Source organism: Bos mutus, chromosome 2, assembly GCF_027580195.1.
Source record: "Bos mutus isolate GX-2022 chromosome 2, NWIPB_WYAK_1.1, whole genome shotgun sequence".
In the NCBI taxonomy this organism is placed as follows: Eukaryota; Metazoa; Chordata; class Mammalia; order Artiodactyla; family Bovidae; genus Bos; species Bos mutus.
In genome coordinates this window covers 41,719,808-41,736,165 of record NC_091618.1, presented here as the reverse complement: position 1 = coordinate 41,736,165, position 16,358 = coordinate 41,719,808, and the positions used below count along the sequence as shown (strand labels likewise).

Here is a 16,358-nt window from a genome sequence, read left to right as displayed (position 1 = left end):
TCCTTGAGGCTGAATGTCAACTTCTCCTTTTATTTTTATTACTACTGCTTGTTAGGAGTTTTATCCAATTTGTGCAGCTGAGCCAGCTTTTATGATTGGTGTGGGATTTTGCAAAAGTTGCTAAGTGCTAAATTACTCCATGTGATTCCACAAAATTTCTCTTGATGGCAAATCCCTGGAGATGGGACTCTACTTTCACAAGGCCCCAGGGGCTGGGACTAGCAAAGCTGAATCATGTTCTCAGCTCTGCAGAGACAGATAGTTTCCTTTGGAGAAGAAGTGGCAACATCTTACCCCTTGCCTACCAAATTATTACTTCCACGGGGACGTCAATCTCCAATTTATGAGCACTTTCCCAGACCAAACGGGAACTTACAGTATGTTCAAGGCTCAAAGATATTCCAGACTTTGGAGCAAGTAATGAAGATAATTATATGATTACTGGGAACCTGGAAATATCATGGTGGAAAATTTTATAAAAGGAATATTCTATAAAAACTTTGAGGAGAGGAACTTGGGGAAACTTACTTGAAAAGCCAGATCTTTTCAGAAGTATTTGATGAGTATTTGGTTCTCTTTATTGAATATTTAGTAACATGAATTATGACTATGAGTTTATGTGCTCAGTCGTGTCCAACTCTTTGCAACCCCATCCCATGGACTGTAGCCCACCGGGCTTCTCTGTCTATGGGATTTTTCAGGCAAGAATGCTGGAGTGGGTTGCCATTCCCATCTCCAGGGGATCTTCCTGACCCAGGGATTGAACCTGTGTCTTCTACTCTGCCGGCAGATTCTTTACCCACTGAGCCATTGTGGAAGGCCATATTTAGTGACATAGTTATATAAAATATTTTATCAGAGAGTTATTAGGGGAAAGAAAAAGAGAAGATCTAGGAAAGACAGCCTCACAGCAATTCAGTGTTTCTAGATAGTGGTCAAAAGTGATGATGGAAGAATTTTCCACCCCCCTATATTTGTGGGGTGTATTAAAAGTATCAACCCCAAACCCTTAGAGTCTGAGAATATTCCTAATGGCCCCCAAGGAAAGGAGCAGGTCCAAAAGAGCCTATTTCTGCCAGGATCCTGCTTTTCTTCCTTTCTAAACCTAGAGCCAGGAAGAAGTGCTTTTTACAGCTATCAACCTGCCCAAGTGGTGCTAAAGAAAACAGGCTTCTGGGTTTTCAGATCCGCAGTCGCTACAGCTGGCTCACTAGAGATGTCACTGTCTGTCCTCTGCAGGAGAATAGAGTTGAATGTCCATGAGCAGAGCCTTGTTTTTTCCTCTAACGATGAGCATCATGACCCATTTTGTCCACATAGCAGTTGGCTATCCTTAAAGCCATTTGTTCCCGGTAGCAAAGGATGAAAATTAAAACATCTCAGAAGCATTTATTTCCAACAAAGAGTCAGGCTTAGTCAACATTTTCATAAGCTGGCCTGGGACCAGATTTGCCAGTGAATTAAATTAGCCATCGTGTATGCTTTATTAGCATTACTGTTTTTGCAGCCACCTTTGAGAATTTCACCATTGCTTTTCCTGCCTTGGTTCTGATCCCAAGGCTTGGTCTATACACATTCTCTCTCTTCCCCAAAAGAGCAGAGACTGTTACAATTCTGATCTTAGGCGTCAACACAGCACTGTTATCAGTATGGTATTTCAGACCTAACCCAAGCATAAATGTTATAGAAATTGTATTTCCATGGATCATAAACACCAGATGTCAAGGCCTAGTTGGATCTGTCTTGGCGCCTACCTGGCCCTTTATGATGGTTTAAATGTGCATTCTTGTGGTTGAAGCAAGACCCTGCCCTCCTGGCCCAGATACCCACACCCCGGCCAGTCGACTATGGCCCTGGGTTGTTTTCATCACCTCTCTTCACAGACTGTGCAGTTGTTTGGCACAAATGTTGTTGGCCTTTCTATCATCTCTGATGAAAAGAGCTTCATTTTTTAAGTTTTAATTTGTCCGCTTTGTGATCTCCACATCTGAGCCAAACTGCAGATCTGTAGGTGCGGCTTGTTTTCTCTTTGTGTGCATCACTGGGGCTCTTGCAGCTGTAATTTGCCTTTCATCCATTTCAGTGAGGGCCCAAAGAAAACACAAAACAAAGCCAACCAGAGGAAAAGGAGGGGAGAGGAGAAGCACCAGCTGATGGCCTTATGATCAGCAGGGGAAAGATCGCCTTATATAAATAAACTAAAGGCTAGGAATAGTGTAGGATTTAATGAAGCCTGACACAGATCAAGTGCACTGGAGTATGTCTTCAGGTTAGATATCATCAGACACCTGGACCCTCAGAAGGCATCGGGCCACAGGCCACAGCCAGGCTACGTTTGCACTGTGTGGAGGAAGGAGTTCCTTTTGGCCCCAAACTTAAGCCTGGAATGGACACATGATTTGGGCACTTGCCAAAGAACAGACCCCCTCTTAGTATGGTTTCTGCTTGGCACAATGCACAGTCTTGGTGCTTCAGGGCAAACAGCAGAATCCATTCTTGACCCAAGGCCAGTGAGCAAGAGACCCAGAATCCTTCTACTCTATTTCCAATAAAATAGTTGTTCCTGTGCTTTGCTGTCATTGACCTCCAAGCTCCCAATAAAACTAAAGTCCCGTGGGCATCAAGCCAAGAAATAGGAAAGGCCATTTGAAGAGTCAGCAACAGACATGCCAGAGGCAGGACTGGTCATTGAGTGGAGAAAACACCTATTCTTGGAGGCTCATGGCCAGAGTGGTTATTGATACTGAAGAAGGTCATTGTGGGAAACTTTAGGTTCGTATCTGACTAGGCTTCCTTTCATTTCTTTTCAACTTGAGAGTTATTCATGGCAATAGCCTCAAAAACTGCAAATCGTTTTTTTTTTTTAAAGTTCATTTCGTTGTTAACCAGTCCCACTCCCCTCCCAGAGGGAACCATGAGAAATTGTTCAAGGTATATAATTTCAGGACTTGTTTTATACCTTTACAAATGTATATGTTCATGTCTAATTATGCAGTTTGCTTTGGTTTCACATAAACAGTATCAGCATTGGATCGCCTGGCTGGATAATGTGCTTCTTTTCATTTGACAGTCTTGGGGCTACTTTGTTGCATGCCAACAAGCTTACACAATCCTTTTTAAATGTGGTCCAGCATTTTGTATCATGTGGATGTACCATAGTTTATTAACTGCTTCCCTGCTGGTGGGAATTCAGGTTGTGTCTAGTTTTCCTTACAATGATAAACAGTACTGTAATGAACATCCTTACAGTTGCCTCTTTGTTCACATTTCTCTGGAACAGAATATGTGGGTCAAGTACTGTGCCTGTTTACACTTTATAATAGACGCCTTGGAAGCCTGGAGTCTACTTTTTACAGTGAACCTGCCTCCATCTGAGATGCTAACAAGCTAGTGGACAGCCTGCCTTATATCCCCTATCATGCGCACAAGCCACATAATCTCTGTCTCTGTCTCTCTAAATTAGGGGGAGTGCTTGCAAGGGAAAACTTTAGGACACTTAACCGGAGGAAATCTTAATTGCAGGGACTTTTTCAATGCCCATTTGTGGAGAATGTGAGCCTGGCTATAAGTCGCAGCTCACTGGGACTGTGGCCACTGTGCCCCGGGAGTTAATTCTATCCCTGAGTTCAGCAGACAGAGCCCTGTTCTCCATGATTAATGAGTTCCACTTGGTTTCTTCAAAGAGTGACTGTGCTGTGCCTTGCTGTTATTTATTTATGTTTTCTACTAAAAAATTCATGTAAAAAAACATTCTTTAAGGTCAATGCACGGTATTGTGCTACAGACAAAAATATTCCAACGGCCACAAGCCAGCCCACATGCCAGTGGAAAGGCCCCAGTCTTTGGGACCTCGTACCTGGGGCCCCCACCATGACCACGGCCCTGAGAGGAGCAGGCTTACCCAGCTGGAAGGATGCACCCAGCTCCTTTCTGAGGAGCTTCAGGGCTAATGTGACCTGAGGAAGGGTAGTAGATAAGGTGGTTTTCCAGTGGGAGGTTTCAATGTACAGGTGAAGCTACTAGCCCCAAGTGGCTCCAGTAAGGAATGGCAAGTAGAAGAGAAGCCAAAAGACCCATTAGTCCAAAACACCATTTCTTTTAAGAGTTGTTACCCTGATTTCTACTGTGCGCTTAGACCAAGTGGTCATAGTGGTGTGACTCTGAGCATAATGGATAGTGTGACAGCCATACAGGAGATCTTTGCACTTTCTCCAACCTGCCAAAAATCCAGGACTCCTGCCTCTTGGGCATGAGGCTAGGGTATAATTCTTTGGGAGGGGGGTATAACTCTTGACGGCTCAATTGCGGGGAGCAGCACAAGAACAAGATGTGGGTGAGCTAGAGCTATGTCACCACACACACACACACACCACAAGCTTGTTTTGTCTTGTGTGTGTAATTGTGCAAAACTGAACCCTTGTAGTATCATTAACTGATGTACCCAAAGGCAAAGGCTCTCATCTGGAAGAGGAGTGATAGGGCTCCAGGTCTGGCTTTCAATAGCGGCAATTTCTTTCTCAGGCAGCAGGACTCATTAACTGGACGCTGAACTGGAGTCCTCTGGAACTCGCTAGAGAGCGACCAACTCTAGTAATGAAGGGAATGCAGAGAAAGCTTTGAACCTGAGGTGGCCTTGACCAAAGCCCTGTTCTCAGTCAGCCTGCTGGTTACCGAGGCTCATTTCCGCACAGTCTGTTAAAATTTTCCTCTCTTTGCGTCTCCCTACTGCCACCAAGGGGCTGGGAGAAGGGACACAAGGACCTTGGGGGATGCGTTGTCTTCCTCATCGCTTTCTAGGGCACTTGTGACAGCTGGTGTGTGTGCTGTGTGCTAAGTCACTTCAGTCGTGTCCAACTCTTTGTGACCCCACCTGGCTCCTCTGTCCATGGGATTTTCCAAGCAAGAATGCTATCAGTTCAGTTCAGTTCAGTCGCTCAGTCGTGTCTGACTCTTTGCAACCCCATGAATTGCAGCACACCAGGCCTCCCTGTCCATCACCAACTCCTGGAGTTCACTCAAACTCATGCCCATCGAGTCCGTGATGCCATCCAGCCATCTCATCCTCTGTCGTCCCCTTCTCCTCCTGCCCCCAATCCCTCCCAGCATCAGAGTCTTTTCCAGTGAGTCAACTCTTCTCATGAGGTGGCCAAAGTACTGGAGTTTCAGCTTTAGCATCAGTCCTTCCAAAGAACACCCAGGACTGATCTCCTTTAGAATGCACTGGTTGGATCTCCTTGCAGTCCAAGGGACCCTCAAGAGTTTTATCCAACACCACAGTTCAAAAGCATCAATTCTTTGGTGCTCAGCTTTCTTCACAGTCCAACTCTCACATCCATACACGACCACTGGAGAAACTATAGTCTTGACTAGACGGACCTTTGTTGGCAAAGTGATGTCTCTGCTTTTGAATATGCTATGTAGGTTGGTCATAACTTTGCTTCAAAGGAGTAAACATCTTTTAATTTCATGGCTGCAATCACCATCTGCAGTGATTTTGGAGCCCAAAAAAATTAAGTCTGACACTGTTTCCAGTTTCCCCATCTATTTCCCATGAAGTGATGGGACCAGATGCCATTATCTTTGTTTTCTGAATGTTGAGCTGTAAGCCAACTTTTTCACTCTCCACTTTCACCTTCATCAAGAGGCTTTTTAGTTCCTCTTCACTTTCTGCCATAAGGATGGTGTCATCTGCATATGCTGCTGTTGCTGCTAAGTCGCTTCAGTTGTGTCCGACTCTGTGCGACCCCATAGACGGCAGCCCACCAGGGTCCCCTGTCCCTGGGATTCTCCAGGCAAGAACACTGGAGTAGGTTGCCATTTCCTTCTCCAATGCATGAAAGTGAAAAGTGAAAGTGAACTCGCTCAGTCATGTCCAACTCTTAGCGACCCCATGGACTGCAGCCCACCAGCTCCTCCATCCATGGGATTTTCCAGGCAAGAGTACTGGAGTGGGGTGCCATTGCCTTCTCCATCATCTGCATATAGTGGGTAGCTATTCCCTACTGCAGGAATCTTCCCCACCTAGGGATGGAACTCTCATCTCGTATGTCTCCTGAGTTGGCAGGCAGGTTCTTTACCACCAGCACCACCTGGGAAGCTGGTACTGAGGTGAAAAGATAGCCACTAGGACCTAGACAGGGGCTGATGTGGGGGGCCCAAGGAGCCCCATGGTGCTTCATCCGCCTTGGCCAACTGAAGACGAGGAGCACAAGCTCGTAATGCTGTCTATGGGAAGCCTTAGCCCTCACCATTGCCGTAGCTTCCTGGCTCTGAACACCTGACAAGGCCACTGTCACATCCTCTTTCCTCAAGGAGGACCTGTCCCCACTGACCTATGCGCGATTGGATTGAGTGTGGTTCATCTTTAGCCCCCACTGTTCCCCTTCTGCACCTCTCCTGTCTTTACTTTTTTAATGTATTTTTTGAATTTTTTTTTTTATTTTTGGCTGCACTGAGTCTTCTTTGCTGTGAGGGCTTTTCTCTAGTTGCAGCAAGCAAGGGCTACTCTTCATTGCAGTACAAGGGCTACTCGTTGCAGTGGCTTCTCTTGTTGCAGAGCACAGCCTCCAGGTACTGAGGCTTTGGTAGTCGGGGTGCTCGGGGTTTGTTGCTTCACATCTGGTAGAATCTTCCTGGATCAGGGACCGAACTCATGTCCCCTGCATGGGCAGATGGATTCTTAACCACTGGACCACCAGGGAAGTCCATCTTCCCCTTCTCTTGGAGGCCCCTTTTCTCATCCTCGGGCATCCTTATACTTTCTTCACCTCCCTCCACCAAGGCCTCCCACCAGAAAAGCATGTCAGATCCTTCGTGTGCATGCGTGCGTGCAAAGTCACTTCAGTCGTCCGATTTTGTGCAACCCTAGGGACTGTATCCCACCTGACTCCTCTGTCCGTGGGATTCTCCAAGCAAGAATATGGGGGTGGGTTGCCATGCTCTCCTCCAAGGTATCTTCCTGACTCCAGGATTGAACCCGCCTCTCTTATGTCTCCTGCATTGACAGGCAGATTCTTGACCACTGGCGCCACCTGGGAAGCCCTGTTGCATTTATACAGAAGACCAAACCTAAAGTTGGGGCTTCCACTTACAGTAATGAAGAACATCTCTGATCTTTCAAAGATCTAGAGCAACGAAAGCGAAGAGTAGCTAAAGAGCCTCTTGATGAGGGTGAAAGAGGAGAGTGAAATAGCTGGCTTAAAACCTAATTCAAAAAAACAAAGACCATGGCATCTGGTCCCATCATGGTAAATAGATGGGGAAAAAGTGGAAACAATGACAAATTTTCTTTTCTTGGGCCTCAAAATCACTGCAAATGGTAACTGCAGCCACAAAATTAAAAGACATTTGATGTTTGGAAGAAAAGCTATGACAAATCTAGAGAGCATATTAAAAAGCAGAGATATCACTTTGCCAACAAAGGTCTATCTAGTCAAACCTATGGCTTTTCCAGTAGTCATGTAAGGATGTGAGAGTCAGACTATAAAGAAGGCTGAGTGCTGAAGAATTGATGCTTTTGAACTGTGATGCTAGAGAAGACTTGAGAGTCTTTTGGACAACAATGAGATCAAACCAGTCAGTCCTAAAGGAAATCAACCCTGAATATTCATTGAAAGGACTGATGCTGAAGCTGAAGCTCCAATACTTTGGCCACATGATGTGAAGAGCCAGCTCATTGGAAAAGACCCTGATGCTGGGAAAGACTGAAGGAGGAGGAAAAGGAGATGACAGAGGATGAGATAGTTGAATGGCATCATCAACTCAATGGACATGAGTCTGAGCAAACTCAGAGAGATAGTGAAGGTCAGGGAAGCCTGGCATGCTGCAGGTCTAAGAGTCGGACACAACTGAACAACAACAAGCAGAGCAAAGGAGAGATTCCAGAATTTTCCTCCATCAGCATTACTGGGTTTTTTCCAGCCTACACAATCATGAAGCCTCCATCTATAATTAAACATTTTACTGGCTGCCTCCTTTTTCTTATTTTCATGTGGATTATTGGGGCTCAGTGGAGCCATTCTGGCCTCAGATGCTCATCCGCCTCCACACTTGAAAGTATTATTAGGTCATTTCACAACCTTCTCATTTGTAGTCTATATTTTCAGTCCTTTTTAGTGTTTCCTTCTGATAATTCAACTAAAAATAATTGAAAATCATGTTCAAAGTCTTCTTAAATATCACAGATCAAGCCCCCTTTTCTTTTCCTGCTTGAAACCATTTGAAAACTGCAAAAAAAATTTTTTCCATGACTTTGCATACATTTGGCTATAGTTCAAGAGATAAAAACCCATGATAAAAGATCTTCTGGTGGTGTTTCTAAATTCAAGCCAAACCCAGCACGGGATGAAGGGCTCTCAAGTAGCCTGACTCTAATGGAGGGGTTTTGGCAAAATTTTGATCTACATCTGAACTTTTGGCTCCTTATGGCAACTGGGGATGAACAAACTGAATTAGGGAAATTAAGTGTGGTAGGGAGTAGGAACCTTCAGCCAATACTAAATAGTAAATCAAATTAAACACATTGAAGAGCCAAGAAATATCTGTTAGCCCTTCATGATTTCTCATTTGTTTAGATCACAGTGTTGCTTCTCCTGCTGGGATCAAAACAAAGTGGCTGAGAGGATTTTCTGAAGGCTACTCCCATGTGAGTGGTCCAGTGATTTAACTGACCTGAGGGCTTCAGGAACTTGGAATCAAACTCAACAAGGACTCTCAGTGGCCAAGAGCTAATCCCAAATAAATCACAGCCCCAAACAAGGTGTCGAAAATGTGGCTGACTCTCAGGTCTGCTGCTGAGCTCTTCAATGACTTATTGCATTTTTCTACTCTCCTTCCTCAATTTCTTCCTCTTTGAATAGAAGTGATGACACTTGGTACCTGTGAAAATGAATGATTTCAATGATTTCCTGTGTAGGCATGTCTTTGATCCTTGTCTTGCTGATTGCAGTTTGATGGGTTGAGTGGACATGTGGTTTAAGTGGCTTCTCACCTGGTTTTATCAGCCCCACCTTAGCTAAGGTGGAGTCTTCAAATTTGGTACACTATTTACCTGATCTGTCAGTTCTTCAGTTGCCAGTTAGCAGGATTGATTTCTAAGCCAAATGAGCAAGTATTGAAAACGTGGGGTCTCGTGGTTTCCCCCCGCCTGTCTGTTGCATGGTCTTCTCCATCCCCACAGAACTTAAGGTGGACGACTTCAGGTGGGACACACCCAGAAGAGGACAGACCTGGGGTAAAGACTGGGGCAGTGAGCTCTTTTCTGCAAAAGCTGCCTTATCTAATATCGGTCTTTTCAGGCAGCCCTCAAAAGAAAGACCATCGTAGCTTTCTCATTGTCTTCCTATAAAGACAATAGGGTTTTTGGGCAGGAAAGAACACCGGTGCTCACTGTACAGGGGAAGAAGCTGAGACACAGGGTGCTTAGATGCTCATCCTAGCCCCCACACCTGAGTGGAGTGGTGGAACTCTGATGAGCAGGCAATCCGCTCCCAGGGCAGTGCTCCCAGCCCAGTGCTCCTCCATATCCCGAAGTGCTCCCCTCCAGGTGCAGTCCTGAGTGTGTCCACTGCATGTTCTGGGTGGCCAATCTGTCATCTGCTCCCACCAGGCCTCTCAAGCCACTGCTTGGAGCTGGCCTGGAAGAAACTCTTCAGAGAAAAGCCAGCAAGCATATGTTGGTGTCCTGATCAGTGTGCAAGTGACCCGAGGATGATCTTCAACCATTTATCTAAAAGCAGCCAGTGGTTTGGGGCAGACTTCTCACTCTCTTAGTGATCTTGTGAAGCTCTTTTTTTTGATATAAAAACTAAACAGAACAATGTCAATGAAAATACAGTTGCAGTGACCACAGCATATGAGAGATGTAGTGAAAGGGAAGGTCAAATTTTTCTGTAACTGCAGAAAAACATTCTAACCCCAAAGGATCCTAATTTAGGAAGGGAAAGAAAAAGATGAGGGAGAGAGCAAAATGTGTGTGTGTGTGTGTGTCTGTGTGTGTGTAAAGAGAGAGGAAGGGTGGGAAGGAAAATCTAAATGAGAGAAAGCATTTTTGTTTGAGACCTACACCACACTCGGGGGGAATTTTCCACTTGCAGGCTGGAGTGTCTGGGGTATTTCCCCTGCCTGGCATGTGTGGTCTTACACTGCCAGGCAGTGTTCCAAACCCCTCTGGGAGATACACATCTCCCTAGAGTAGGCTCGGTTCGTGACTGGTATGGCTGTTCCTCTTTTGTGCTGTACCTTTGCAATTTACTGACAAGGATGCTGGAGAATATTCAACTCTTCCTGGGTGGAGGGGGGTTGCTGAACAGTCCAGAGGATGTCTTAGTAACTAGCCACTATAGGAAAATCAGGATAATAGGAGACAGGTAAGACCTTGACTCACTCTTCACTGGGTACCTAACCCACCTCTCCGCAATGCTAAGGGAAACGAGTGGACCATTTGGCCTGAGATGCAATGTCAATATGAAAATGACCAGGTTTTCCTGAATTGGGTTTTTTGTTTGTTTTCTAAGTAGTGGCTACTCTAATCACTTAGTTTCTCAAAATTCTGTTCAGCTACCTTCCAGGCACTCATGAGTTCTTCTTCCTCTTGCTCTGCTGGTCTGCAGTAGCCGGTGCAGGGAGGTGGGCAGAGACGTGACTCTGATGTAGGGACATATAAGGAGGAGATCTGTGACCAGGCAAGGCAATCTGTTTGAATTCTTCAGTGGATCTAAAAAAAATGAATTCACGCCCCAAACCAAGAGATCAGTGTACAAGCTTAAAGGCTCAGGTGCCATGTTTGAGACAGTCCATACCCATCAGAGAAAGGAGCTGGACTCCCCATCCTCTCCCCACTCCTGGCAGCAGCCTCCATTCCAAAGCTGCTGCCTCGTCCTCCCACATTTTTCCCAGCAGTGGCCCACCCTCATTTGCCCAATCCCTGCCCCCAACTCCATCAGCACTTTGAGGTCCCTCCGCAACAGCCCCCTTTCTTTTGTGCTATTTTGGCATGGTGAGTCCTTGCTTCCCAGTCACACTGAAGGGCCTTAGTTGTAGACACCAGGTCCCATACATCTTCATTTCCCAAACTCCTCTGTATGGCTCCCTGGCACGTAGTCGACCCTCTTAATGAGAATTGGCTGATTGGCTGGTAGTCAGTAAGTGAACACTGCTCTATGAAGAACAATGAAAGCCTGCCTTCCCTCTCTGGATAATGTCTATCATGAAAAACATGAAGCCCCAAATTTCAGATCACCACATCCTCACGTTCATGAGAAGTCCTGGTGAGTTCCCATCAAAGTGGTGAGCCAGCAATGCAGGCAAACACCCAGACACTGTGTATCCAGCCCACTGGGATGAAGACAAGGCAGACTGTTTTCTCTATGGGAATGGTCTTCCCAGGTGGTGCAGTGATAAAGAAGACGTCTGCCAATGCAAGAGACGTGGGTTTGATCCCTGGGTAGGGAAGATTCCCCTGGAGGAGGAAATGGCAACCCACTCCAGTATTCTTGCCTGGAGAATTCCATGGACAGAGGAGCCTGGAGGGCTACAAAGAGTCGAATGTGACCGAGCACACACGCACACAGGGATGATTTAGGTGAAATGCACTGTTCCACCCATAGCCAGAGAATTTGTGTGCGCAGGTGGAGGAGTTGAAGGAAGAGGGTCTTCTCTGGCCCCAGTACAGTACTGAGAGTCAGAATTCAGGTTTTGGAGTCAGACTGACCTGAGCTTGAATCCACACGGGGGCCCAGAAGGAAGCAGGGTCATGTAAGCACAAAGGTTGAAAGTGGAAGTCGTGTGGGTGGTAAGATGCATTCCTGATCTGCGTTCTTTTAAAGGTGGGGCTCACTGCACTCTCCGTCAACCCACTCACAAACACACACACCTCCTAAAAGAGTCCTGGAATGTCCTCTCCAAGTTTTTCCTCATTTAAAAAGTTAAGTTCCAGGTCCTTGCTCTGCCTCTCTTCTCCAGCCAGGTCTTCATTCGCTGGCTGTTATGTCCCCTGCCTGGGAAGGTGCTGCTTCCAGTCTCTGCCTTGAGTTCCTGGCTCACTCCTCCTCCTTCCAACCCACCCTTGCCTTTTCTTTACTAGAACTACAGGGACCCAGTGGACATCCACACACCCTGCCAGCATTCTGAGGAAACAGGCTGAAGTTTCTCTCCTGGCCTCAACAGAAAAGGAAAGTGGCCCATGAAGAGCAAAGAGGCTTCTGAGAAAGAAAGCTCTTAACCAAACACAGATATCAAGAATATTAGCAAAGGGACTAGAGAAAATTGCTATCAAAGTAAATGGCTTTTTGTACAAATGTTCCCTTTATTGGGGTTTTCCCCAGTGGGTCATTCTTTCTTTAAGGCTTCATGAACAGATGCGCTTTTGAAAATGTTGATTAACTTATCCTTTTTTTGACCCCTTCCCACTCACCCAAACTCCTGGGAGCAGTGATTATGAAAAAAGCCAAGTCAAGCCTCTAAAGTGTTCTTCACCTGAAGTAGCCTTTGATCCTCCAGGTGCAGAAATCTCAGCCACATCTGGGTAATCAATTTCATAGAACCTTAAAAATGGACCTTTTTTGGGGGGGGCGGGGGGGAGGGTCATCTCATCCAGTCCTCTGCCCACAGAGACAAGTGGCTGTGATCTCCTGGGACAAAATGTTCTCATAGTCATTACCATCCTCTTACCTTTTTTCCTCCAAGATCAATGCCACATCCACTCCTTTCCAGCTGGTGATCAATAGTGTGTTAAGAATTCTTCCCTGAGGGTGTGAGATGGAGCAAGATGGCACTCTAGCCTCCAAAACTTTGTCACATCCTTGGCAGAGACGGAATCCCTAAAAGCAAGAACAGGATTTGGCCCAAAAGTCACTGGCAGGAGCCCTGCAGTTTTCATCCTGGGTTGATCCACATATTCTTTCTTATCCAGTGTTCTGCTTCTTTTAACCATGAAGGTGTTAAGACATAAGCATCCCATAAATATGATTAATTGTTAGAAATGTGATGGTTTTCTTCCATGTTTGTTTTTCTTGTAAGATTTAAAAAAAAAAAACTCAGAGTTAATTTCCATGAGCCTGATTTGATCCCTATGACAGATACCACCTGCCTCTTGTTGATTCATGTTTCCGTCTTCATTCCAAGGGCACAGCCTGCATTGTAGAAGCCTGGAGAATAGTGTAGGGATGGGCACTGAGGTGCGGAAGTTGGCGGGGCTTGCAGGTACGAGTTGCTGTGCTACAAACATGCCAGGAACAGACTGGATTTATGGAGGATCGGTGCCACGTGGCATTCATCCTTTCCAGTGGGGTCTTGGCATTTTGTTTTACACATCCTTCACTGGTGACGAAGAGGATGAGATTGTGCTTTAGCACTTTGGCCAGGAATGAGGAAGACTTCTAACGGAATGAAAACCTCTGCCTCCAGAGAAAGACTGAATGCCAAGCATGGCAGTGATGGATCGATCCTCAGTTCAGGTCATGATCAAGTAGATCTTGCCCGAGATTTTGTGCGGATGAGGGAGATGTTCAGGCTGGTCTGAAGTCCTTTTGTTCCTCTTGTTTGATAGTTTAGCTCTTTGGAAGCTTGAGTTTGTGTTCAGTCTTGACTTTTTTGGATATAAATTTATAGTGCTGACATCAAGGTAGCTCACCTGACTTTGAGTTGAATGAAATTTCTGAAGGGCCACATACATTCGCTGGTGCCACTTTGACCTGATAGCCGGGACAGGCATAATTAACTCATAAGACAGGAAGAAATGATAAGACCCTGTTCTTCACCACATATTTGATTCTCTTTTTTAAATATTTTACCCTTTTAGACAGGTAATTTCCATTGGCTCTGATTTCTATAAGATGGACAGCAAAGTAAATAGAGACCTGTATTAGCCACCCCGCTTCCCCCAAAAAAATTATCATAAAAAAAGAAAAAGATAGACAGTGATAATACTGGAGAAAATTCGGAGTAAATTAACTTAGCTCTATTCAAGCCTGGGCGAGTCAGGTTGGGTGCCTATGTTTGATCTTTTTTTTTTTTTTTTTTTTGGATCTATTCTAAACCGTGAAGAAAGCCAATGGGAAAAATAGATTGGGAAGGAAAGAGAAAAGTATTAGCATGGATATGTGGGGGTGGACAGGCATTATAACATTCTTTCCAGTTCTAGTTCTATAAATACATTAAAACATATAATGATGAAATGTGACTTAAATTACATTTATTGCAATCCAGAGGAGAAACTTTTATACTCTTATGCTTTGTGTCCACTTAGATGCATTCATGAGGAGGGATCGTGTGCTATACCAGATGAACATTACAGTCATGTGACTGATGATAGACATGAGAGACGACTGAAGTTGCCTTAGATAAAACTCAGACCTACATTGGTTGTAAATAACAGTTATTATAAAGATACAAGAGAGCATCTACTGGGCACTTAAGGCCTTTCTTATTGTTTCTGTTCTTCTGGTTGTTGGAAGTAAAGTCAAGTCATTTGAAGGGGGACGGATCCAGTAATCTGCAATACTAAATGATCTAGAAGCAGATGCGATTTTTTAGCTTCCCACAATGCTGGGGAGTCATTTTCAGCAAGGTGGCATCTCTGCCTTTTAGCCACTCAAACCTGTTATGACTGATTTTTTTAAATTTTCTTTCTTGTTATAGTGGACATCCCAGAAATACATGGGAGAGAGGGCTACGAGGATGAAATTGATGGTAAGTGTTATTATGATTTAGAAGATAATCATGAAAGTCAAGTTTGGCTATAAAGCTATCAACAAAAATAATGCCCAGGGTATAGGAGGGCCAGAATTCAGAACTATCAGCCAGAAATATGTGACAAGAATCCAGAGAGGAATGAAGAAGCCATCAATTTCTCTATCAAAGTCAAATTTACAGAGTTAGAAAGTTTATTGAGCTTCCTCTGCCTAATCTGAAATAGGTCCCCTACTTGGGGCAACTTTTGACACCGATGAACTTCAAATCTGAATAAACCCTTTAGAAGTGAAAGCGAGGCTCCTCTATACATGTCACTGCTTGAACCCATTGACCTACTTCCAAAAAGGGCTTAGTGGATAACTGTCAGTGTGAACATTCCTTCAGGCCTGCTGAGATTTCTGATTCCATGGCTTTCAGGAACCAAGGTGGGGCTCGTTGCAGGATTTAGGTCTCATCCACACTACCTATCTCATTTTTCATACTTATTCCAAGCTCTGTTTTCCTACTTCAAATACACATATTCCATGAGGCTGAAGCAGGAGTCCTGACTGGAGGGGCGCTGAGCAAACACCCAGATGTAATATCTTTCCTTCACTCAGAGGAGCACAGGTCTCTCTAGGCGTCTCTGAGAACCGGAGTTGATCTCCAAGAGAGATCACTAAGGTTCGCCTCAAAGAGCAGCTTTAGACCAAGACTGATGCCTTTAAGAAGAGCAGTTTATAGAGCTGCTTTTTTTAACTTGACCTTAATCAAACACTTCAAGTGTAGTTATAGAAACAGAGTGACTAACCCAAACAGCACCTTGTTAACTGAATGCAGACTCCCCCTGCAAAGCCTGGTCTAACGTTCCTTTTATGGGCAAAGCTGCACAACTGGCCTTCACAGAAAGGCTGTGATAGATCAAGCAGCAGAAGCCCTAGATGGGGTAGAAAGAGTAAAAGATGAGGATGCAGAAAGCCTGATTTCTAGTCCTAGTTTAACTCTTTGCTAACTCTGGGCACTTGAGTGAGTTACCTAATCACTTAATTTCTCAAAGCCTCAGTTCCTCATCTATTTTTTTCAAATTATAGTATCACCCTGCCTTCTTCATGGGATTATTAGGAAATCCCACAAAATTTGCCAGAGATGTGGTCATGCCTTGATCACGCTACAGAAATACATTAGTTTGCTTGAGTGGCCATGATAAAATACTGCAAACTGGGTGGATTAAACAACAGAAATTTATTTTCTCACCGTTCTGGAGGCTAGAAGTCCAAGATCAAGGTACCCACAGGGCTGGCTTCTTCTGTGGCCTGTGAGGGAAGGATGTGGACCAAACCTTTTTCCTTGGCTTGTAAATGGCCATCTACATGTTTCCATGGTATTCTCCCACCTGTATCTGCCTCCAGATTTCCCCTTTTTACAAGGACACTGGTCATACTAGATTAGGGCCCATCCTAAGGACCTCATGTTAACTTGACTACCTCAGTAAAGACCTATCCTCAAGGTAAGGTCACACTGTGAGGTACTAGGGGTCAGAATTCAACATCTGAATCTGTAACACATAGCAGTAAGGTAAAGTTTAGGTCGTGAGGCCTGGTGGATCAAAAAAAAAAAAAAAATCTACTGCTTGGGTGGCCAGGAATGCCAAATTGGAGAACTTGTCATGTTGAAATAGTCTCAGCCTG

General features: G+C 44.9%; 1 protein-coding gene across 2 annotated transcripts in view; it reads left to right on the top strand.

Moving 5' to 3' along the window:
- NRP2 (neuropilin 2) overlaps positions 1-16,358 on the top strand; it is a 119,904-nt gene that overhangs the window by 99,551 nt on the left and 3,995 nt on the right. For both annotated transcript variants that reach the window (XM_005904763.2, XM_005904762.3), the window contains exon 16: positions 14,638-14,688. In XM_005904763.2, coding sequence (XP_005904825.1) covers positions 14,638-14,688 — 51 coding nt within the window. The remainder of the gene's footprint in view (positions 1-14,637; positions 14,689-16,358) is intronic.